Source organism: Heterodontus francisci, chromosome 6, assembly GCF_036365525.1.
Source record: "Heterodontus francisci isolate sHetFra1 chromosome 6, sHetFra1.hap1, whole genome shotgun sequence".
NCBI classification, from domain to species: domain Eukaryota; kingdom Metazoa; phylum Chordata; class Chondrichthyes; order Heterodontiformes; family Heterodontidae; genus Heterodontus; species Heterodontus francisci.
Window position 1 is genome coordinate 25,412,769 of NC_090376.1, and position 25,430 is coordinate 25,438,198.

Here is a 25,430-nt window from a genome sequence, read left to right on the forward strand (position 1 = left end):
CTCTTAATGCCATGCTGGCTTACACCTCCACAGGTGCAAGTACTCTGCTACCTTACAAAAGTGGTCAATAGTTATGTGTGAAATGGAGAATTAAGAGGCTATTCCTCTATTGTAGCATCATAGCTGAGCCCAATTCTGTATTTACCCTTCATCTAACCACATGCACTTCTCGTGGGCTATAGACAGAAGGAAGCGATCCCACAACCTAAGGATCAGATCAAAGCTCTGTAATCCTGCTACATCATGAATTGTGGTGGACAATTAAACAACTAACTGGAGGAGGATGCTCCACAAATATCCCTAACCTTAATGATGGGGAAGCCCAGCACATCAGTGCAAAAGTCAAGGCTGAGGCGTTTGTAACCAGCTTCAGCCAGAAGTCCCAGCTTGGCTTCCTGCTGAGATCCCCAGCATCACAGATGTCACTCTTCAGCCAATTAGCAACATAGGAACTAGGAACAGGAGCAGGCCATTTGACCCCTCGAGCCTGCTCTGCCATTCAACAAGATCATGGCTAATCTTCTATCTCTAAGCCATTTTTCCCCATTATCCCCATATCCCTTGATATCTTTAATATCTAGAAATCTATCGATCTCTGTCTTGAATATACTCAATGACTGAGCCTCCACGGCCCTCTGCGGTACAGAATTCCACAGATTCATCACTCCGAGTGAATAAATTCCTCCTCATCTCAGTCCTAAATGGCCTACCTCTTATTCTGAGATCATGTCCCCTGGTTCTAGACACCCCCCCAGCCAGGGGAAACATCCTTCCTGCATCCACCTCATCGAGCCCTGTAAGAATTTTGTATGCCTCAATGAGATTACCTCTCATTCTTGAAAACCCTAGAGAATACAGGCCCAGTTTCCTCAATCACTCCTCATAGGACAACCCTGCCATCCCAAGGATCAGTCTGGTGAACCTTCGTTGTACTCCCTCTATGGCAAGTATATCCTTCCTTAGGTAAAGAAATTAAAATTGCACACAATACTCCAGGTGCAGTCTCACTAAGGCTCTATACAACTGCAGCAAGACTTCTTTACTCCTGTGCTCAAATTCTCTTACAATAAAGGCCAACATACCAATTGCCTTCCCAATTGCTTGCTGCAAAGTGACTCATGAACAAGGGCACCCAAATCCCTTTGGACATCAACACTTCCCAACCTTTTGCCATTTAAGAAATACTCTGCATTTCTGTTTTTCCTACCAAAGTAGATAACTTCACATTTTTTCACATTATATTCCTCTTGCCCACTCACCTAGCCTGTCTAAATCCCCTTGAAGCCTCTTTGCATCCTCCTCACAACTCACATTCCCACCTCAACAGCAAACTTGAAAATATTACATTTGGTCCCCATATCCAAATCATTGATATAGATTGTGAATAGCTGGGGCCCAAGCACCGATCCTTGCAGTACCCTACTCGTCACAGTCAGCCAACCTGAGAATGACCCATTTATTTCTACTCTCTGTTTTCTATCTGTTAACTAGTTCTCAATCCAAAGTATGCCAGTATATTACCCCCAATCCCACATGCTCTAATTTTGCTTACTCACCTCTTGTGTGGGACCTTATTGAAAGCCTTCTGAAAATCCAAAATACACCACGTCCACTGGTTCCCCCTTATCCATTCTGCTAGTTACATCCTCAAAAAACTCCAACAGGTTTGTCAAACATGATTTCCCTTTCATAAATCCATGTTGACTGTACCCAATCCTACCATTAATTTCTATGTGTCCTGATGTGGTTACACCCAAAGTGCAGGCAGATAGATGGGTGACCGCTAGAAGGGGCAGGCAGTCAGTGCAGGAATCCCCTGTGGCTATCCCCCTCTCTAACAAGTATACCGTTTTGGATACTGTTGGGGGGATGGCCTATCAGGGGAAAACAGCAGCAGCCAGAGCAGTGGCACCACGGTTGGCACTGTTGTTCAGCAGAGAGGGACAAAGCGTAGAAGAGCAATAGTTATAGGGGACTCTATAGTCAGGGGCTCAGGTAGGCGCTTCTGTGGACGTGAAAGAGACTCCAGGAAGGTATGTTGCCAGGGTCAAGGATATCTCTGAACGGACAGAGGGCATTCTGAAGGGGGAGGGTGAACAGCCAGAAGTTGTGGTACACATCGGTACCAATGACATAGGCAGGAAGAGTGATGAGGTCCTGCAGGGGGAGTTCAGGGAGTTAGGTAGTAAGTTAAAAAACAGGACCTCTAGGGTTGTAATCTCTGGATTACTCCCTGTGCCACGTGCCAGTGAGGCTAGAAATAGGAAGATAGTGCAGCTAAACACGTGGCTGAGCAGCTGGTGTAGAAGGGAGGGTTTCAGATATCTGGACCATTGAGCTCTCTTCAGGGACAGATGGGACCTGTACAAGAAGGGCGGGTTGCATCTAAACTGGAAGGGTACTAATATGCTGGCTGCCAGGTTTGCTAGCGTCACTCGGGAGGGTGTAAACGAGTGTGGCAGGGGGGTGGGAACAAGAGCAGTAGGACAGCTAGTGAAGTAAATGAGGAGGACATAGTAAATAAGGCCAGTAGGACTAAGAGGAAGAGCAGGCAGGGAGATGTTGCTGAGATGTTGTTTCAATGCGAGAATTATAACAGGTAAGGCAGATGAACTTAGAGCTTGGATTAGTACTTGGAAATATGATGTTGCTATTACAGAGACTTGGTTGAGGGAAGGGCAGGATTGGCAGCTAAATGTTCCAGGCTTTAGAAGCTTCAGGCGGGATAGAGGGGGATGTAAAAGGGGTGGGGGAGTTGCATTACCGGTTAAGATTCTTATTTATTTGATTTTTTATTCAGAGATACAGCACTGAAACAGGCCCTTCGGCCTACCGAGTCTGTGCCGACCAACAACCACCCATTTATACTAACCCTACAGTAATCCCATATTCCCTATCACCTACCTACACTAGGGGCAATTTACAACAGCCAATTTACCTATCATCTGCAAGTCTTTGGCTGTGGGAGAAAACCGGAGCACCCGGGGAAAACCCACGCAGACACAGGGAGAACGTGCAAACTCCACACAGGTAGTACCCAGAATCGAACCCGGGTCCCTGGAGCTGTGAGGCTGTGGTGCTAACCACTGCGCCGCCCCACAGAATATCACAGCTGTACAGCGGGAGGACACCTCAGAGGGGTCATGCAGCGAGGTAATATGGATGGAGCTCAGGAATAGGAAGGGTGCAGTCACGATGTTGGGGGTTTACTACAGGCCTCCCAACAGCCAGCGGGAGGTAGAGGAGCAGATATGTAGACAGATTTTGGAAAAACGTAAAGATAACAGGGTTGTAGTGGTGGGTGATTTTAACTTCCCCAATATTGACTGGGACTCACTTAGTGCTAGGGGCTTGGATGGGGCAGAATTTGTGAGGAGCATCCAGGAGGGCTTCTTGAAACAGTATGTAGATAGTCCAACTAGGGATGGGGCCATTCTGGACCTGGTATTAGGGATTGAGCCCGGCCAGGTGGTCGAAGTTTCAGTGGGGGAGCATTTCTGGAGCAGTGACCATAATTCCATAAGTTTTAAGGTACTTGTGGATAAGGATAAGAGTAGTCCTCAGGTGAAGGTGCTAAATTGGGGGAAGGCTAATTATAACAATATTAGGCAGAAACTGAAGAATTTAGATTGGGGGCGGCTGTTTGAGGGTAAATCAACATCTGACATGTGGGAGTCTTTCAAACGTCAGCTGATTAGAATCCAGGACCAGCATGTTCCTGTGAGGAAGAAAGACAAGTTTGGCAAGTTTCGGGAAGCTTGGATAACACGGGATATTGTGAGCCTAGTCAAAAAGGAAAAGGAAGCATTTGTAAGGGCTGGAAGGCGAGGAACAGATGAAGCACTTGAGGAATATAAAGACAGTAGGAAGGAACTTAAGCAAGGAGTTAGGAGGGCTAAAAGGGGTCATGAAAAGTCATTGGCAAACAGGATTAAGGAAAATCCCAAGGCTTTTTATACATATATAAAGAGCAAGAGGGTAACCAGGGAAAGGGTTGGCCCACTCAAGGACAGAGATGGGAATCCTATGCGTGGAGCCAGAGGAAATGGGCGAGGTGCTAAATGAGTACTTTGCATCAGTATTCACCAAGGAGAAGGACTTGGTGGATGATGAGCCTAGGGAAGGGAGTGCAGTTAGTCTCAGTCATTTCATTATCAAAAATGAGGAGGTGTTGGGTGTCTTGCAAAGCATTAAGGTAGATAAGTCCCCAGGGCCTGATGGGGTCTACCCTAGAATACTGAGGGAGGCAAGGGAAGAAATTGCTGGGGCCTTGACAGAAATCTTTGCATCCTCATTGGCTACAGGTGAGGTCCCAGAGGACTGGAGAATAGCCAATGTTGTTCCTTTGTTTAAGAAGGGTGGCAAGGATAATCCAGGAAATTATAGGCCTGTGAGCCTTACGTCAGTGGTAGGGAAACTATTAGAGAGGATTCTTCGGGACAGGATTTACTCCCATTTGAATTAGAATTGGAACATTACAGCGCAGTACAGGCCCTTCGGCCCTCGATGTTGCACCGACCTGTGAAACCATCTGACCTACACTATTCCATTTTCATCCATATGTCTATCCAATGACCACTTAAATTGCCCTTAAAGTTGGCGAATCTACTACTGCTGCAGGCAGGGCGTTCCACGCCCTTACTACTCTCTGAGTAAAGAAACTACCTCTCACATCTGTCCTATATCTATCACCCTTCAACTTGAAGCTATGTCCCCTCGTGTTTGCCATCACCATCCGAGGAAAAGGACTCTCACTATCCACCCTATCTAACCCTCTGATTATCTTATATGTCTCTATTCAGTCACCTCTCCTCCTCCTTCTCTCCAACGAAAACAACCTCAAGTCCCTCAGCCTTTCCTCGTAAGACCTTCCCTCCATACCAGGCAACATCCTAGTAAATCCCCTCTGCACCCTATCCATAGCTTCCACATCCTTCCTATAATGCGGTGACCAGAACTGCACACAATACTCCAGGTGCGGTCTCACCAGAGTTTTGTACAGCTGCAGCATGACCTCGTGGCTCCGAAACTCGATCCCCCTACTAATAAAAGCTAACACACCATATGCCTTCTTAACAGCCCTATTAACCTGGGTAGCAACCTTCAGGGATTTATGCACCTGGACACCAAGATCTCTCTGTTCATCTACACTACCAAGAATCTTCCCATTAGCCCACGAACTTATTAGTGAGAGACAGCATGGTTTTGTGAAGGGGAGGTCGTGTCTTACTAATTTGATTGAATTTCGTGAGGAAGTGACAAAGATGATTGATGAGGGAAGGCCGGCGGATGTTGTCTATGTGGACTTTAGTAAAGCCTTTGACAAGGTCCCGCATGGCAGACTGGTGCAAAAGGTGAAGTCACACGGGATCAGAGGTGAGCTGGCAAGATGGATACAGAACTGGCTCGGTCACAGAAGACAGAGGGTAACAGTGGATGGGTGTTTTTCTGAATGGAGGGATGTGACTAGTGGTGTTCCGCAGGGATCAGTGCTGGGACCTTTGCTGTTTGTAGTATATATAAATGATTTGGAGGAAAATGTAGCTGGTCTGATTAGTAAGTTTGTGGATGACACAAAGGATGGTGGAGTTGCGGATAATGATGAGGATTGTCAGAGGATACAGCAGGATATAGATCGGTTGGAGACTTGGGCGGAGAAATGGCAGATGGAGTTTAATCTGGACAAATGTGAGGTAATGCATTTTGGAAGCTATAATGCAGGTGGGAGGTATACAGTAAATGGCAGAACCCTTAGGAGTATTGACAGGCAGAGAGATCTGGGCGTACAGGTCCACAACGCAGGTGGATAAGGTAGTCAAGGCGGCATTCGGCATGCTTGCCTTCATCGGTCGGGGCATAGAGTATAAAAATTGGCAAGTCATGTTGCAGCTGTACAGAACCTTAGTTAGGCCACACTTAGAATATTGCGTGCAATTCTGGTCGCCACACTACCAGAAGGACATGGAGGCTTTGGAGAGGGTGCAGAGCAGGTTTACCAGGATGTTGCCTGGTCTGGAGGGCATTAGCTATGAGGAGAGGTTGGAAAAACTCAGGATTGTTTTCACTGGAACGACGGAGGTGGAGGGGCGACATGATAGAGGTTTACAAAGTTATGAGCGGCATGGACAGAGTGGATAGTCAGAAGCTTTTTCCCAGGGTGGAAGAGTCAGTTACTAGGGGACATAGGTTTAAGGTGCGAGGGGCAAAGTTTAGAGGGGATGTGCGAGGCAAGTTTTTCTACACAGAGGGTGGTGAGTGCCTGGAACTTGTTGCCAGGGGAGGTGGTGGAAGCAGATACGATAGCGACGTTTAAGAGACATCTTGACAAATATATGAATAGGAAGGGAATAGAGGGATATTGGCCCCGGAAGTGCAGAAGGTGTAAGTTTCGGCAGGCATCAAGATCGGCGCAGGCTTGGAGGGCCGAATGGCCTGTTCCTGTGCTGTACTGTTCTTTGTTATCACATTCTTTATAATAGATTTGAACAATTTCCTTAGTACTGATGTCAGGTCTGTAGTTCCCAATTTTCTCTCTCCCTCCTTTCTTAAATAGTGGGTTTACATTTGCTGCCTTTCAATCTGCAAAATATGAAGGTATGAGGGCCAAACTGGCTGTGGTAGATTGGGAAACTACATTAAAAGGTATGATGGTAGACAGGCAGTGGCTAGCATTTAAAGAATTAATACATTGCTTACAACTAATTTACATTCCTTTGAGGCACAAAAATCCAACAGGAAAGGTGATTCAACTAGGGCTAACAAGAGAAGTTAAAGATTGTATGAGATCAAAGGAAGAGGCTTATAAAGTTGCCAAAAAAGTAGTAGGCCTGAGGACTGGAAGCATTTTAAAATTCAGCAAAGGAGGACCAAAAAACTGATAAAGAGAAAATAGAATATGAAAGTAAACTAGTGAGAAACATAAAAATGGACTGTAAAAGCTTCTGTTGGTATATAAAAAGGAAAAGATTAGCAAAGACAAATGTGGGCCCATTACTGGCAGTGACAGGGAATTTAGAATGGGGAATAAGGAAATGACAGATAAACCAAACAAGTACTCTGTGTCTGTCTTCACAGAGGAAGATACAAAAAAAAACCTCCAGAAATACTAGAGAACCAAGAGACTAGTGAGAATGAGGAACTGAAAGATATTAGTAAAAAAAAGTAGTACTGGAGAAATTAATGAGACTGAAAGTTGATCAGTCCCCTGAGCCTGATGATCTGCATTCCAGAATGTTGAATGAGGTGGCTATAGAGATGGTGGATATGTCGGTAGTCATCTTCCAAAATCCTTTGTTTAGATTTAAGACCCCTAGCTTCGGATTGAACTACATCACTTTCAAACTTAATGTAAAATTCTATCATTCTGTAAAATTTGACTCATTCCCCACGACATCAAGGAACAGCTGAACACACCAAAAACTGCAAAGGCTATGCGTCCTGACAATATCCTGGCTGTAGTACTGAAGACTTGTGCTCCAGGTCGAGCCATGCCCCAAGACAAGCTGTTCCAGTACATCTACAACACAGGCATCTGCCCAACAATGTGGAAATTTGCTCAGGTATGTCCTGTCCACAAAATGCAGGACAAATCCAATCCAGCCAATTACCGTTCCATCAGTCCATTCTCAATCATCAAAGTGATGGAAGGTGTCGTCAACAGTGTTATCAAGCAGCACCCATTCAGCAATAATCTGCTCAAAGATGCTCAGTTTGGATTCCGCCAGGACTGCTCAGCTCCTGACCTCATTACAGCCTTGGTCCAAACATGGACAAAAAAGCTGAATTCCAGAGGTGAGGAGAGAATGATTGTCCTTGACATCAAGACAGCATTTGACTGAGTGTGGCATAAAGGGGCCCTTGCAAAATTGAAGATGGTTGTGCTTGCTGGAGGCCAATCATCTCAGCCCCAGGATATCACTACAGGAGTTCCTCAGGGTAGTGTCCTGGGCCCAATCATCTTCAGCTGTTTCATCAATCATAAGGTCAGAAGTGGGGATGTTTGCTTATGATTGCACAGTGTTCAGCACTATCCGCAACTCCTCAGATACTGAAGCAGTCCGAGCCTGCATGCTTCAAGACCTGGATAATATTTACGCCACATGAATGCCAAGCAATGACCATCTCCAAGAGAGAATCTAATCATTTTATCTTGATGTTCAATGGCATTATCATCACTGAATCCCCCATTAACAGCATCCTGGTCATTACCATTGACTAGAAACTTAACAGGAGCAGCTATATAAATACTGTGGTTACAAGAGCAGGTCAGAGGCTGGGAATTCTGTGGTGAGTAACTCACCTCCTGACTCCACAAAGCCTGTCCACCATCTACAAGGCACAAGTCAGGAGTGTGATAGAATACTCTCCACTTGCCCAGATGACTGCAGCTCCAACAATGCTCAAGAAGCTCGACAAAGCAGCCCGCTTGATTGGCATACCATGCACCACTTTAAACATTCACTTCCTCTACCACTGGCACATCGTGGCAGCAGTGTGTCTACAAGATGCACTGCAGCAACTCGACAAGGCTCCTTCAACATCACCTTCCAAACCTGCAACCTCTACCATCTAGAAGGACAAGGGCAGCAGATGCATGGGAACACCACCACCTACAAGTTCCCCTCCAAGTCACACACCATTCTGACTTAGACGCTTCTTCACTATCACTGGGCCAAAATCCTGGAATTCCCTCCCGAACACCACTGTGGATATACCAACACCAGGTGGACTGCAGCAGTTCAAGGTGGCAGCTCACCACAATCTTCTCAAGGACAATTAGAGATGGGTAATAAATAATGGCCTTGCCAGCAAAGTGCTCATCCCATGAATGAATTTTTTTTAAAAAGCACTGGAGAGTGATCTCGAACAAGAACCATAGCCTATTCCTCCTCTCTAACCCAAGATCACTGAGTTTAGTTGTAAAGTTTTTGCTTCCATCACAAACTGTATAACTAGGGAAGTAGAGAGAGCTTTAAACTAAACAAGGGGGTGAGGGATCAACCTTGGGTAGGTGTCACAAACCAAGCGGTAGAATCAAGGCAGGAGAGCATAATAGTGTTATGGAAAATGAAGGTCAGAGAATGGCAGGAAGGGACAGAGAGAAAAAAGCTAAGAACACACCAGTCAAGTCTAGATGTTACAAAGATAACAAAAAGACAAAACTAAAGGCTCTGTATCTAAATGCACGTGGCATTCATAACAAAGTAGACGAACTGATGGCGCACATTGAAGTAAATAAACATGATCTGATAGCCATTATGCAGATGTGGCTGCAGACTGACAAGGATTGGGTCCTGAATATTGAGGGGTATATGATGTTCAAGAAGAATAAGATGCTAGGCTAGGCGGGGTAGCACTGTTAAATAAAGGATGGCATTGGTGCAATAGTTAGAGATTCAGAAGATCAGGATGTAGAATGGGTTTGGGTGGAGATGAGGAACAGTAGGGGAAAGAAGTCACTAGTGGGAGTGGTTTACAGGCCCCCTAACAGAAACCACAATGTAGGATTAAGTATACAAGAAGAAATATTGGGTGCTTGTGATAAAGGCTCGGCTGTAATCATGGGTGATTTTAATCATGATTGAATTTTACATCCAGTTTGAAAGAGAGAAGAGTGAGTCTAAGACTAGTATTTTAAACTTAAATAAAGGCAACTACGTGAGCATGAAAGCTGAGCTAGCTGAAGTGAACTGGGTTACTAGGCTAGGAGATAGATATATAGAGAAGCAGTGGCAGACATTCAGGGGGATATTTCAGAAAACTCAACAAATATATTCCTACTATAAAGAAAAATTCTAAGGGGAGGACCCACCATCCGTGGTTAACTAAAGAAGTTAAAGAAAGCATCAAACTTAAGGAAAAAGGATATACTTACGCAAAGGTGAGTGACAGGTCAGATGATTGGTCAGAATATCAAGAACGGCACAGAATGACTAAAAGGTTAATCAGGAGAAAGAAATTAGAGTATGAAAAGAAGCTAGCTAGAAATGTAAAAACAGATAGAAAGAGGTTCTATCTGTCCCTGGTGTTGTGAAGGATGGGCCTGGTCACATTGCCGCGGAACGCTCCATCTAGTTGGACCATGCCGTTCCACCTATCCTTCGTGAGAAAGTTTCTGCGGGAAATCACCTTTGACCACCAAGCAATCAAGCAGTCGTCTGCACAGAATGTCCTCAAGTCCCTACGGGAAAAGGAGATGGTGGATCCTGTCGGATGGTTCCCCGAGCAGACTGCCAAAGTCATTTGGCAGAATGCCTCATCACCAGACGTAGGTTGGCTGGTGGTGAGAAGGGCCTTCCCAGTCTGATCCTTCCCGCACGCCTGGAGTCTCGCCCCCTCCACACATTGCCCTTGAGGTGGCTGTGGTGGGGAAGAGACAGTTGCCCACCTCCTTCTGGAATATGTCTTTGCAAAGCAGGTGTGGAAAGAGATGCAGTGGTTTTTGTTGAGGTTCATCCCAAGCAGCTCTGTAACACAGGAGTCTGTGCTCTACGGGCTGTTCCCAGGGACGCACACCGAGATAAACATCAACTGCTGCTGGAGGACCGTCAATTTGGTGAAAGATGCTCTTTGGTCTGCCCGAAACTTGTTGGTTTTCCAGAGCAAAGAGTTGTCCACGACCGAGTGTTGCAGACTGGCACATTCCAAGGTCCAGGACTACGTGCTGAGGGACGCACTAAAGCTTGGGGCAGCTGCTGCAAAGGCTCAATGGGGAAAAACCACTGTGTAAGGTCCCACCATAATGAACTGAGGGGCTGGACCCATAGGAAACCCCTCAGGTTGTATGCACCTAATTTGGTGTTGCTGTAAAATGTACATGGCAGGTAAAATGGAATGGAAGCGTTGTGATGCAACTCATTCCTGTATTGAAGAAAACGGATTTCCTTTGCACTTTTCTGAATGTCAATTTGGTGCTGTTTTGAACTCTTTTGTAATGTATTTTTTTTTATACAGATTTTTATCAATAAAGTATATTTTGGAAAAAAAAGTTTAAAGGGAAAGGGTAAGTAAAGTGAGTGTTGGTCCTCTAGAGTGCTAGAATGGGGAATTAATAGTAGATAATAAGGAAATGGTGGATGAAACTAACAAATATTTTGCTTCTGTCTTCACTATAGAGGATACAAAAAACATTCCACTAATAGCTGAAAATCAGGAGGTGGAAGTAAGAGGGGAACTTGCTGAAATTACAATCACCAGGGAAGCAGTACTGAACAAACTGATGGAGCTGTGGGCTGACAAGACCCTGGGTCCTGATGGGCTTCATCCTAGGGTCTTAAAAGAGGTGGCTAATGAGGTAGTAGATGTTGGTGTTAATTTTTCAAAATTCGCTAGATTCTGGAAAGGTTCCATCAGACTGGAAAATAGCAAATGTAACCCCTCTATTCAAGGGGATGGGGGTGGGGGAGGGGGAAGAGGCAGAAAACAGGTAACTATAGGCCAGTTAGATTGACATCTGTCATGGGGAAGGTATTAGAATAGATCATTAAGGAGGGTATAGCTGGGCACTTAGAAAACCTCAAGATAATCGGGAATAATCAGCGTGGCTTTGTGAATGGGAAATCACGTTTAACCAATTTATTGGAGTTCTTTGAAGAAGTGACATGTGCCATGGACAAAGGGGGAGCCCATTGACGTACTGTACTTGGATTTCCAGAAGGCATTTGACAAGATGCCACATAAGAGGTTATTGCGCAAAGTAGGAGCTCATGGTGTAGGGGTAACATATTAGCATGGATAGAAGATTGGCCGGCTGGCAGAAAACAAAGAGTATGCATAAATGGGACCTATTCTGATTGGCAAGGTGTGACGAGCGGAATCCCGCAGGGGTCTGTGCTGGGGCCTCAACCTTTTAACAATTTATATCAATGACTTGCAGGAGGGGAGCAATGGCATGGTAGCTAAATTTGCAGATTGCACAAAGATAGGTAGGAAAGTATATTGTGACGAGGACAGAAGGAGCTTGCAGACAGATATAGATAGGTTGAGTAAGTGGGCAAAAATCTGGCAGATGGAGTATAATGTGGGAAAATGTGAAGTTGTTCACTTTGGCAGGAAGAATAAAAAAGCAGGGAGGTGCAGAGGGATCTAGCTGTTCTAGTGCAGGAGTCACAAAAGGTTAGTATGCAGGTACAGAATCTATCCTTTATTACGAGAGGAATTGAAAATAAAAGTAAGGACATATGTTTCAGTTATACAGGGCGAGACCACATCTCAAATACCGTGTGCAGTTTTGGTCTCCGTTTTTAAGGAAGGATGTAAATGTGTTGGAGGCAGTTCAGAGGAGGATTGATACCTGGAATGAGCGGGCTGTCTTATGAGGAAAGGTTGGACAGACTGGGCTTATTTAACTGGCGTTTAGAAGAGTGAGGGGAGACTTGATTGAAGTATACAAGATCCTGAACGGTCTTGACAAGGTAGATGTGGAAAGGATGTTTTGTGGGGGAGTCCAGAAGCAGGGGGGGGCACTGTTTTAAAATTAGGGGTCGACCATTTAGGATAGAGATGAGGACAAATTGTTCTCACAGGGTTGTGCGACTTTGGAACTCTCTGTCTCAGAAGGTGGTGGAGGCAGGGTCACTGAATAATTTTAAGGTGGGGGTAGATTGATTCCCTTGCCTAACAAGAATCTAAGGTTATCAGGGGTGGTTGGAGTGTGGAATTCATGACACAAACAGATCAGCCATGATCTTATGGAATGGTGGAGCAGGCTAGAGGGACTGAATGGCCTACTTCTGCTCCAAATTCATATCTTCGTATCACTGCTGAGCAGAACTAAACTGCTCCAGATCAAGATTGAACCTGGGAACTTACTGTTTTGTACAGTTCATCTACTAGCTGATCTATTGGGGGAAGAGGAATTTTAATTTAAAAATAACAAATGAACTCCATACTACACCAGAGAAAGCGTAAACAGATTTACAAGAATGATACCAGAATGGAGAAGGTACATCTATCTGCAAAGATTGAACAGGCTGGGGCTGTTTTCTCTCAGAAAGAGAAGACTGAGAGTTGACCCCATTAAGGTCTTTAAAATTATGAAAGAGTTTCATAGGCCAGAAATACAAAAGAGGTTTCGATTTGTGAGGGAGTCCAAAACTAGGGGCCATAATAATACGACAGTCACTAATAAATCCAATAAGTAGTTTAGGCGAAACTTCTCTACATAGAGTGGTTAGAATGCGGAACTCAGGACTGCATGAAGTGATTTAGGCAATTAGCATAGATACATTTAAGGGGAAGCTGGATAATTACTTGAGGGAGAAAGGAATAGAAGAACAAGTTAATAGGATGGGATCGAAGGTGGAAGGAAGCTTGTGTGGGACATAAACACTGTTGGGCCAAATAGCCTGTTCCTGTGCTGTAAAATTCTATGTAATGATGGATAAACCTTTTTAACCAATGCCAACAAGAGTTTATAATTACAAAAGTGAGGTCCTTTAACATTTTAGAATTTAGCAATGGGTATTTATTAGCTCTTCTTGGAAAAGAAAAGACAAGACAAGACAATAAATACATCCCCTGCTGAAACTTTAATACAACCAGCGGTTAAATGCACAAAAGCTGTGGTGTTGAATGACTCCCCCTCTCTGTGGAGAGCCAACCAACTTTTCACTTGACAGCTCTCAGATAACAAGATGGAGCAGAACTGCAAGTTTGAAACTATCAAATTGCTTCCATTCAATTAAAACTCCTGGAAACGCACGCAACATAATATGACAAACTCAACCTTTCATGAACTCAAGCCAATAAACTTCACCTGAGCATGGATTCTACCCAAGTCAAGTTTTAACTCATTTATGAGTTTCTGTGCATAATTCTGAAGAAACATGTGAGGGGAAAGCAAAAACCTGTTTGTTCGGCTGACATGTGGTTCAAATTCAAAGTCTCTGTGATATGCACTTTTTTTTTTCTCTTCCATGAAAATTTAAGGAAAAAGACTACCAAACAAGGACCTCGGTATACCAGTGAACTACCACTAAGCAGAAACAGGCCAAGGAGAGACAGGTTGCAGCAGAGATCCTGGATTCAGTCTTGAGAGAAATAATCGGTAGACAAAGGGCTGGAATGTCATTCAGGAGTCGGGAACCAGGAATGGGGACTAGTTCCTGGTCCTGACACCGCATGGCGTGTTTAGCCATGCCCAGAGTGATTTTTAAATCTTCAGCCAATTAAAGGCCAGGGAGCAGGCTTGCCAACCAAATCAAGGACAGCGCACAGGCTCCTGACACTGGAGGTCTCTGTGAAAGCCACATCATCATATTCTCACATCAATCTGTGCCTGTCATCAATCTCATTAACTACACTCCGTGCATTCACATACATGCGCTTTAATCCTGATTTAGACTTTATTACTTCCTCCCTTACTCTGCCCCCACCTAATAACTTACCATTCCCTACTCTGGTGTTATCTATCTCTCCCAGTATTTGGTGCACCTTAGTAGTACTGTCCAACACTCTGACCTTATTCCTGTTTTCCACTTCTATATGCTGGTTCCCATTCCACTGCCAAATCAGTTTAAACCCTCCCCAATCACACTAGTGAACCTCCCCACAAGGACATTGTTCCCAGTCATATTGAGGCGCAACCTGACCCTTCTGAATCGGTGCCTCCTGCCCCAGAACTGGTCCCAATGCCCCAAAAATCTGAAGCCCTCCCTCCTTCACCATGCTTCAAGCCATTCCTATCTTCCTATTTCTACTCTTGCTAGCACATGGCCATGGGAGTAATCTAGAAATTACTGTCCTTGAGGTCCTACTCTAACTTTCTCCCTAGCTCCTGAAAATCTGACTGTAGGACCTCAACACCTGCCCTTGGTACCAACAAGCATCACAGCTTCTGGCTCTCTCCCTTCCCCCTGCAGAATATCCTGCACTCTCTCCATGATATGGCACCCCGGAGGCAACACACCATGTGGGACTCACGATAACGGTTACAGAAATGCCTATCTGCCCCCCGACTATGGAATCTCCTATAATAACTGCATTTCTGCACTTTGCTTCCTCCTGTACAGTCCCTTGCCAACTGGTGCCATGGTGTGGACTCCACTCCTTCAAGGTGTCGTCATTCTCAGCAGTCTCAAAAACTGAGTACCAGTTTGAGAGTGGCACACACCCAGAAGACTCCTGCACTTTCTGCCTCTCCCTACTCTTCCGGATGGCCACCTACCTACTATCCTGATCTTTTAATGCCTGTGGGGTGACCACCTCCTGGAATGTATGATCCAGGGAACACTCCCTCTCCATGATGCTCCACAGTGATTCCAGCTGTGCATAAAGCTCGGAAATCTTGAGCTCGAACTGAAGCATCTGGAGATACTTCCTACACATCTGCTCGCCCAAGACATAATGAAGTGCCCTGGAGCTGCCCATCCATGATCTAAAACAAAGAGCCTCTAATCCCTTTTTAAACAATCGATTTAGTACCCTGTTTAAACAATAAATTGTAAGTAATACCTCTGGTCCTGCTCTGTGTTTATACTCTTATTGCAACACTTATTGTTACATTACCCTGATAGAAAAGTTTTTAATTTCCCAGCTCCAAATTTGAACGAATACACTTCCTGCTGGTATCTCTCCTGCTGTACATGGGCAATTATAAAATCTGCCTTAGTTTTTCATTTTTATACTAATGAATCGATCAAATCTTATTTTATATTTGATTAACTTAGATTAAATAAAAACCCTACCAGTATATTCACCCCAGCCGATGTTCTGTTTCCCCATGCTCTCTGTTGATTGTGACGTCACTTTTCGATTTTTGATTTGCCTCCGACCCTCCCACTGCTTCTCTCCAAATCTCCGAGGTTCAAACACTATTCAAAATCCTCTCCTCTCCCGCTGCTTCCCTCTGAATCTCCATGGTTTTGGCTCCGGGTTGGGATCACGATGGCGAACCGGCACGGAGGCGCCAAATTGTGCACACCTCGCCTCCAATCTCTACCCCGAACGCTTTTAAAAATCCAGCTCAGTATCTACACTCATGACTTACAGTTCTGTATTGAAATAACTGGTTATACAAAATAGAGTGCACAAAGGGTTTTTTTTAAGCAATTACCTAAAATATATTCAGAAATAATGCAAATATCCTAAAATAGTCAGAAGCAAGTCAGAAAAGAAAAAAACTATAGCAGTATTTGGTGTGGGGTAATGGGCCGTACACAATTGTAGAGCAGGTTTCAGATGGCGGACAATGATCAGAATAATGGATTATATCTCAAACATTCGACTAATATGTAATCTTAACCTGAGCATACTTTATTGCATAGTTTCATAACATAAGCTATCCAGTCAACATCTGGTAGATTAAGCAGGACTTCCTTGGAAGTAGTGAAATATGATACTTACATGCATATTTGCCATTTAAAAAATCTTGTAAAATCTCTGTGAAACAATGATTTAAAATTTTTCTTCAAAACTCGTCCAGTTTTTCATTTACTCAGGCAGTCTGGGGTTTTTTCCATAATTAATGGCAGTTTTAACCGACAGTACAGTTGTCATTTTCTTTTAATACTGGATCATGGATATTCATACCCATTAAAATGCAAAATAAGCTTACCACCACAATATCTCTTCATGGCCTTATCCTGCCATTACTCCTAAAACTATCAACAACCCTAAATCCTTCCTCGAGCATCCTGTTCTTTTGACTCCAGCCTCGTGTGCCTTCCTTTGCCTCATGAGGTCTTCAGCTGCCTGTGTCCTATTCTCAGTAATTCCCTGCCCTTCCCTTTTCCAATCCACACCTTTCAGTTCTGTTTAAAAACAACCTCTGCAAAGGCCATTGCTCTGACTTAGTCTTGGTCATTCCTCTTATTCTCTCCTTTTCGCTAACGAATAATTCGCACAACTGACCATTCATGGCGTCACTTTTCAATAACCTAGCTCTGCAAAGTCCTTGGGGACTTTGTCTTTTAAACATTAAAAATTTTTAATATATGGAAGTTGTTGCTGATCATGAAGCATCAACATAAACAATCCTTCTGCACCCCTTCACCCTACTTGAAAACCACAACAACAGGTTTGCTCTAAGAAAGCGTCACAATTCTAAGTTGGTGTCCTTACCTGTCTATATTCAATGGTTTGTCAAATTTGACAAGTATATAGTCACCAGCAAGAGGTGTAATGCCCCAGAAGAAGTCCTCTCCCAGGTATGCTTTATCCAATGAATGGCCTTGGTAAACTTTTAGCGAGGTTGAAACCTCTGCGGGTGGATTGACGTGCATTTTGTGAAGTAAAGGCTTCATAAAATCTTTATCCTTAGGAGAGGCAGAAAAGGGTCACCCCAAAATTTTAGTTGTTAAATACAAACAAACCAATTAGCAGTTTTGCAATATATAAAAGAAAACCCTGGGTACATTATTTAACTAATTTTACATGCTAAATTCCAATAACATTAAAATATGACATTTCTTAACTGCTACAAATTAATTCTATTTCACCACAATTCCAATCTGTCAACTTATTACAAAGAAAATTAAATGTTTTGAGTGTTATCAGGAGATTTCTGCAGTTAGAGAATAGTGAAGGTCTTAGAAAAATTGCAAGATGGTTACCAAATAAATTCAAAGATCAAGGACAGAAATCAAAGCTTAAATGGTTTATTATCTGACCACAATCAATTACTTTTTGCAATATGTTGCATTTGCTTTTGGTTGGTATTTTGAAGTAGTTCAGGATTTGCTTGTATCCACTGATGGCTGACAGAGTCAGTGTGCTACATGCTGATAAACAAGAATGTTCCACAAAGGGGGAGATTACAATTTTAACACTGTTAGGAAAAGGTTGAAATGATTAAATGCATTAAAGAATAAATGATGGTCTGGGTTGGAATGTGCTTTGAACATTTGAAGGTTTCTAATGAAATCATAAACCCTTAAGATCAAAGTGTTCAGTAATGTCTACCTTCTCTCCAATTTTTTCTGCTCCTCTCCAGACTCATGTTGAGATATGTTTCCATGAGGGTCACCAACCATCTAATAACTCAGCTATTCTTCATGTGTTCCCAAATGAGTGTTTAACCTTAGTGGCACCACTGCAGGTGGACTTCATTTATCCTCACCCGACATCCAAAAAGGTGCTCTTCCCGACAAGAGCCACTAGACAGCAATTGGGGATGCTGCAGCACCTCTCCTAATGCCCTAGCCTGGATCAGCTATCCCAGCACAGATTTAACCTGGGATCTTTCTGGCAAGTACCATTCCCATTCAGAGAACAATCCATCACAGGACTCCAACTTTCCTAGTGGGACTTTTTACAGATAACTTGTTATTGCCAATAGCTGCTGCTGTTACAGGTGATTAACACTATTTTTAAACCCACAGACTCTGCATTTGAATGGACAAAGGGACAGCATTGTGCAAGTTCGGAGGTGGTTTGAGAAAGAAGTGTCAGCCAAAAATAAAATAGGATTTCATTTAGAAATAGTACAGTATGTCAAACAAATGCAACAACTCAAGCTATCTATCGGTGATCTATTGACTTGCAAAATTCTGGATGAAAGGTACATAATGAGGCAAATGGAAATAAAGTATCATGCACCTACTTTAAGTACTGCAAACAGGGCAGTTTATTTTAATTTGGCTGTAAAAAAAAAAAACTAAGCTACATTATTCTGTGAGACAAAGCAAAAATGAGATGAGGGAAAAATGCCTTCAATACAAAGCATGCCCCCTCTCCCCATGCATCATATATAATAATGACTTTTCAAACTCTGATCATTCTCCCCGAGGAATTATTCTAGTCAAGAGGTGCTAAGCAGTTGAAGGACTCGTGTTCTATTCAACAGTAAAAGTTGGAAGATGCTGATTGATAGGGAAAAACTGTCAAGGAAAACATCTTTGAAAATATCGAGTTACGAGATCTCTGCCAATGGGAAGATTCTGACCCTAACCAGATAATACTGTCTCAGTGGAATCTGAGTTACGAAGAATTGTCAGTTACATTGGTTTGCTCTCACTGGAAAAATGGTGTCTTCAAGGTGACCTTTCAGAGGTTTTTGAAGCAAAAATAAAAGAGGCTGAGGCAGGTAGAGATGATCAAACTGATCTAGGAACTTCATTCCATTATTTAAAAAAAGGGAGTAAATAAATTCAGACAAAATATTTTGAGCATAGGGGAACAGGCACATGGAATAAATCAACTAGAAAATGTTTCAGAAGTTTACTGGGTCTGAAACATTACTTAGAAATTGCCACTGCTATGTTTCTATTATAATTTTTTTTTAAATTGTTCATGGGATGGGGGCGTCGCTGGCCAGGCCAGCATTTATTGCCCATCCCTAATTGCCCTCGAGAAGGTGGTGGTGAACTGCCTTCATGAACTGCTGCAGTCCATTTGGTGTAGGTACACCCACAATGCTATTAATTAGGGAGCTCCAGAATTTTGACCCAGCAACAATGAAGGGATGCGGATGCAGATCTAAGTGAGAATGGTGTGTGACATGGAGGGGAACTTGCAGGTGGTGGTGTCCCCATGCACCTGCTGCCCTTGTTCCTCTAGGTGGTAGAGGACACAAGTTTAGAAGATGCTGTGGAAGGAGCCTTAGCAAGTTGCTGCAATGCATATTGTAGATGGTGCAGACTGCAGCCAGGGGGCACCGGAGGTGGAAGGAGCAAATGTTTAAAAGGTGATGGATGGGGCGTTCGAGAAAGAAACAGAAAAACTAAGACTGCCTGCCTGTGTTTTTGTTAAGTCTAATTTACATGTGTTTCTCCGTTTTTCCAACAAGGACTGCTCATGTTTAAACTGGATTCAAATTAAATAGAAATGCTGAAATTAGCAACCTATATGAAAATACAGTGTCACAAGGTCAGTCATTTCCGATTTGACTAAATATTATGCTTACATTACACTAGTCTGCCAGTATATGTGAAGCATGATAAATTAATATTTCTGAAACTGTGCCAGACAGGCTACAATCAAGTGCACTGAGCCCTCAAACTCAAAGCTCCCTTGCATGGATTGCTGAGCACAATCTGGTCATGCACATGTTATACCGGTCTCCCTGTGTAGTGTTAAACAGCTCACTGTGTCGGTACTGGCTTCAGCTGTTACACTGCAGTAGGTTCAAAGCACTGCAGGCAAATCTCTGAGGAGGCAGCACAGTTTGAGTGGATTGAGATTCAGCAGCTCTATACAGTGATTTTCTCACCACACAGATGCCAGGGTATGAAACCATTAATACAAGGAGGAGATCATTTTTGAACTGTAAGGAAAAACTCAATTTAAAAAAAGTGCAATTAACAGTTACATCACATTTTCCTTCAATTAACCCAAACTTATAAATGTCACACGACAACAGCAGTTAAAAATGGTACTGACTGTCAACTTCTGAATCTTGCCTGCCAGCGATGAATGCAATCCAACGTGCTGGAAAAGGGATGGTCTGAATCGAATCCTGACGTTAGATTTTTGCCGCTCGCAGTGTTTCTAATGACACACATAAAATAAAGGGTGTTAGCTTTTTAAGGAACCTTCCAGACAATGTTAAGCGGCTGAGATTAAAAGTGGCAGAAAAAAATTTACAAAGGAACGGCATTTCATTCTTTCCTATTTTCATGTTTCAGTTTTTCATTGTAATTAGGTGAAACAACGTGACCATCTTCTTTTAATGTGTACAAAGAGAGATATAACATATTTAGACAAAGGAGTCAGTACCACATGGGAGCTTATTAGAAAAGAATGAGGGTTATGTAATTGGGGGAAAAGATAGCAAATTAGATTAAAAGCTGGTTGGAAGTTAGAAAATGGAGATGAGGAATTCAGAGCTGTTTTTCCCAGAGTGGTTGGAAGTGGGTAATGGCATCCCACAGGGATCAGTTGTGGAGCCACTTCTGCTCTCTGTGTACATCAAGGATTTGGATATAGATGTAGAGAGAGTGAGTGGTGTCAAAATTTGCAGATTCTAAGATAAGACCCATAATTTTCCTATTCTTTCATGGGATGTGGGCGTCGCTGGCGAGACCAGCATTTATTGCCCATCTCTAATTACCCTTGTGAAGGTGATGGCGAGCTGCTGTCTTGAACCACTGCTGTCCATCTGGTGTAGTTAATATTTTAGACCAAATGAAACTGCAAAGGGATATTGACAAGATGGGGGAAATAGTCCAAGAAGTAGCAGATGGAATTCAATATCAGTAAGTATGAGGGCCAGGATGAGGGTTGGAGAAGAGGGGCAGGGGGAGGAAACTGGATAACAAAAGTGAAAGGACAAGGAAGGGAGAAAGTGACAGAAGGAGGGGGAGAGACTCAAACAATGAGAGGGGGAATAGTGAAAAAAAGGAGAATGAGTAAGGTAGGGGCGAAGTTTCTTTCATAATTAAAATAAAGTTATAAAATGAAATGAAGTTTGAATTTTCATAAGGCAAAGCATATTATTATGCCAACACATGACACATCACAGAATGGAAAAATCACCATACAACGACAAAGGCACACCCAGCTCAGCAGACACTGAAAAATTGTTCCTGGGGTGGAAGAGTCAGTTACTAGGGGACATAGGTTTAAGGTGCGAGGGGCAAAGTTTAGAGGGGATGTGCGAGGCAAGTTTTTTTTACACAGAGGGTGGTGAGTGCCTGGAACTTGCTGCCAGGGGAGGTGGTGGAAGCAGATACGATAGCGACGTTTAAAAGACATCTTGACAAATACATGAATAGGAAGAGAACAGAGGGATATGGGCCCCGGAAGTGCAGAAGGTGTTAGTTTAGGCAGGCATCAAGATCAGCGCAGGCTTGGAGGGCCGAATGGCCTGTTCCTGTGCTGTACTATTCTTTGTTCAATCAGGGGACTTAGCCATAATTGAGAGAGCTGTCCCACAGACCAGACAAGCAACAAGCTGACATAATCACACGTTCAGAATGATACCTTACAGCCAATGTCCCAGACTCCTCCATCACCATCTCTGGGTATATCCTGTTGCACTGGCAGGACAGACCCACCAAAAATGATGCCACAGTGGTATACAGTCGAGAGGGAGAGGCTGTGGGAGTCCTCAACACTGACACCTAACCCTATGAAGTCCAACTGAATCAGGTCAAACAGGGGCAAGGAAATCTCTTGCTGATTACCACCTATTGCCCTCCCTGAGCTGATGAATCAGTATTCCTCCATGTTGAACACCACTTGGAAGAAGCACTGAGGGTAGCAAGGACACAGAGTGCCATTCAAGGACAGAGTGTACTCTGCATGGCAGATCTCAATGTCCATTACTAAGAGTGGTTCTGTAGAACCATAACTAACTGAGCTGATTGAGCTCTGAAGGACCATATCTGCCAAAGTGGGCCTGCAGTGAGAGAACCAACATGAGCAAAAAAACAAATTGACCTGAACCTCACCAATCTACCTGTCACAGCTACATCTGTCCATAACAGCATCAGTAGCAGTTACCACTGCACAGATGAAGTCCTGTCTTCACACTGAGGATACCCTCCATTGTCTTGTGTGGCACTAACACTGTGCTAAATAGATTAGATTCAGAACAGATCTAGCAGGTAAAAACTGGATATCCTTGAGGTGCTCTGGGCTATCAGCAGAATTGCATTCCCCCACAATCTGCAACCTCATGGCTTCACTCTACAATAGCCATCAAGCCAGGAATTCAACCCTGGTTCAATGAGGAGTGCAGGAGAGTACGTCAGGAGCAGCATCAGGCATACCTAAAAATGAGATGCTAACCTGATGAAGTTACAAGACAGGACTATATACATGCCAAATAGCAGAAGCAGTATGCTATAGACACAGCTACACAATCCCATAACCAATGGGCCAGATTAAAGCTCTGCAGTCCTGCCACATCTAGTCGTGAATGCTGGTGGACAATTAAACAACGAAGGGAGGAAGAAGAGATTCCATGAACATTGAGCAGACTCAGAGGGCGGAGTTCCGGAGAGGTGAGTATATAAAAAAAAACTTACCTCGGGGATTCTCGGAGCAGACTCGGAGGGCGGAGTTCCGCAGCAGTAAGTATAAAAAACTTACCTCGGGGATTCTCGGAGCAGACTCGGAGGGCGGAGTTCCAGAGCGGCGAGTTTACAGAGTAAGTTAGCTCAGGTGGGAAAAAAAAACTGAAAAAGTGACGTCACAGGAAGCTGTGACCTGATTAGCTGGTAGGGAATCTGTACCGAATTTGAAAATAAAACTGATAAAAATTGATTAAAACACTAATTAACTAATTAATAAGTAGAGTAACTAAACCAGAGGGAGGAGATTACTGTATTTAGACTGCATTTAATATTTATGGTAGAAATCTAGCACTAGGGACCACATAGTGAAGTGTATCATAATTTAGTAAGGATTTAATAAGTATTTATTTATTTTATATCAATTAACTAATTAGTAATAGAAATGTCAGTTAGAGGGGTGAAGTGCGTCACCTGTGAGATGTGGGAAGTCCGTGACGCTTCCAGCGTTCCGGGTGACTACATCTGCAGGAAGTGTACCCAGTTGCAGCTCCTCACAGACCGCATGGATCGGTTGGAGCGGCAACTGGATGCACTTAGGAGCATGCAGGTGGCGGAAAGCGTCATAGACAGGAGTTTTAGAGAAGTGGTTACACCCAAAGTGCAGGCATATAGATGGGTGACCACTAGAAGGGGCAGGCAGTCAGTGCAGGAATCCCCTGTGGCTATCCCCCTCTCTAACCAGTATACCGTTTTGGATACTGTTGGGGGGGATGGCCTATCAGGGGAAAACAGCAGCCGCCAGAGCAGTGGCACCACGGCTGGCACTGTTGTTCAGCAGGGAGGGACAAAGCGCAGAAGAGCAATAGTTATAGGGGACTCTATAGTCAGGGGCACAGATAAGCGCTTCTGTGGACGTGAAAGAGACTCCAGGAAGGTATGTTGCCTCCCTGGTGCCAGGGTCAAGGATGTCTCTGAACGGACAGAGGGCATTCTGAAGGGGGAGGGTGAACAGCCAGAGGTTGTGGTACACATCGGTACCAATGACATAGGCAGGAAGAGTGATGAGGTCCTGCAGGGGGACTTTAGGGTGTTAGGAAGTAAGTTAAAAAACAGGACCTCTAGGGTTGTAATCTCGGGATTACTCCCTGTGCCACGTGCCAGTGAGGCTAGAAATAGGAAGATAGGGCAGCTAAACACGTGGCTGAGCAGCTGGTGGAGAAGGGAGGGTTTCAGATATCTGGACCATTGGGCTCTCTTCAGGGACAGATGGGACCTGTACAAGAAGGACGGGTTGCATCTAAACTGGAAGGGCACTAATATCCTGGCTGCAAGGTTTGCTAGCGTCACTCGGGAGGGTTTAAACTAGTGTGGCAGGGGGATGGGAACCAGAGCAGTAGGACAGCTAGTGAAGTAAATAAGGAGGACATAGTAAATAAGGCCAGTAGGACTAAGAGGAAGAGCAGGCAGGGAGATGTTGCTGCGCACAGCGGGACTGGTGGTCTGAAGTGCATTTGTTTCAATGCGAGAAGTATAACAGGTAAGGCAGATGAACTTAGAGCTTGGATTAGTACTTGGAAATATGATGTTGCTATTACAGAGACTTGGTTGAGGGAAGGACAGGATTGGCAGCTAAATGTTCCAGGCTTTAGAAGCTTCAGGTGGGATAGAGGGGGATGTAAAAGGGGTGGGGGAGTTGCATTACTGGTTAAGGAGAATATCACAGCTGTACTGCGGGAGGACACCTCAGAGAGGTCATGTAGCGAGGCAATATGGGTGGAGCTCAGGAAATGGAAGGGTGCAGTCACGATGTTGGGGGTTTACTACAGGCCTCCCAACAGCCAGCGAGAGGTAGAGGAGCAGATATGTAGACAGATTTTGGAAAGATGTAAAGGTAACAGGGTTGTAGTGGTGGGTGATTTTAACTTCCCCAATATTGACTGGGACTCACTTAGTGCTAGGGGCTTGGATGGGGCAGAATTTGTGAGGAGCATCCAGGAAGGCTTCTTGAAACAGTAAGTAGATAGTCCAACTAGGGATGGGGCCATTCTGGACCTGGTATTGGGGAATGAGCCCGGCCAGGTGGTCGAAGTTTCAGTGGGGGGGCATTTCGGGAACAGTGACCATAATTCCATAAGTTTTAAGGTACTTGTGGATAAGGATAAGAGTAGTCCTCGGGTGAAGGTGCTAAATTGGGGGAAGGCTAATTATAACAATATTAGGCAGGAACTGAAGAATTTAGATTGGGGGCGGCTGTTTGAGGGTAAATCAACATCTGACATGTGGGAATCTTTCAAACGTCAGCTGATTAGAATCCGGGACCAGCATGTTCCTGTGAGGAAAAAAGACAAGTTTGGCAAGTTTCGGGAAGCTTGGATAACATGGGATATTGAGAGTCTAGTCAAAAAGAAAAAGGAAGCATTTGTAAGGGCTGGAAGGCTAGGAACAGATGAAGCACTTGAGGAATATAAAGACAGTAGGAAGGAACTTAAGCAAGGAGTTAGGAGGGCCAGAAGGGGTCATGAAAAGTCATTG

The 25,430-nt window shown here is 44.0% G+C and overlaps 1 protein-coding gene across 1 annotated transcript in view; it reads right to left on the bottom strand.

The window, feature by feature from the left end:
* The window catches only part of mgat4a (alpha-1,3-mannosyl-glycoprotein 4-beta-N-acetylglucosaminyltransferase A), a 263,412-nt gene that overhangs the window by 31,209 nt on the left and 206,773 nt on the right, over positions 1-25,430 (bottom strand). Inside the window, exons 10-11 of the mRNA XM_068033329.1 lie at positions 20,320-20,427; positions 17,062-17,255 (exon numbers count right to left, since the gene is read on the bottom strand). Coding sequence (XP_067889430.1) covers positions 17,062-17,255; positions 20,320-20,427 — 302 coding nt within the window. The remainder of the gene's footprint in view (positions 1-17,061; positions 17,256-20,319; positions 20,428-25,430) is intronic.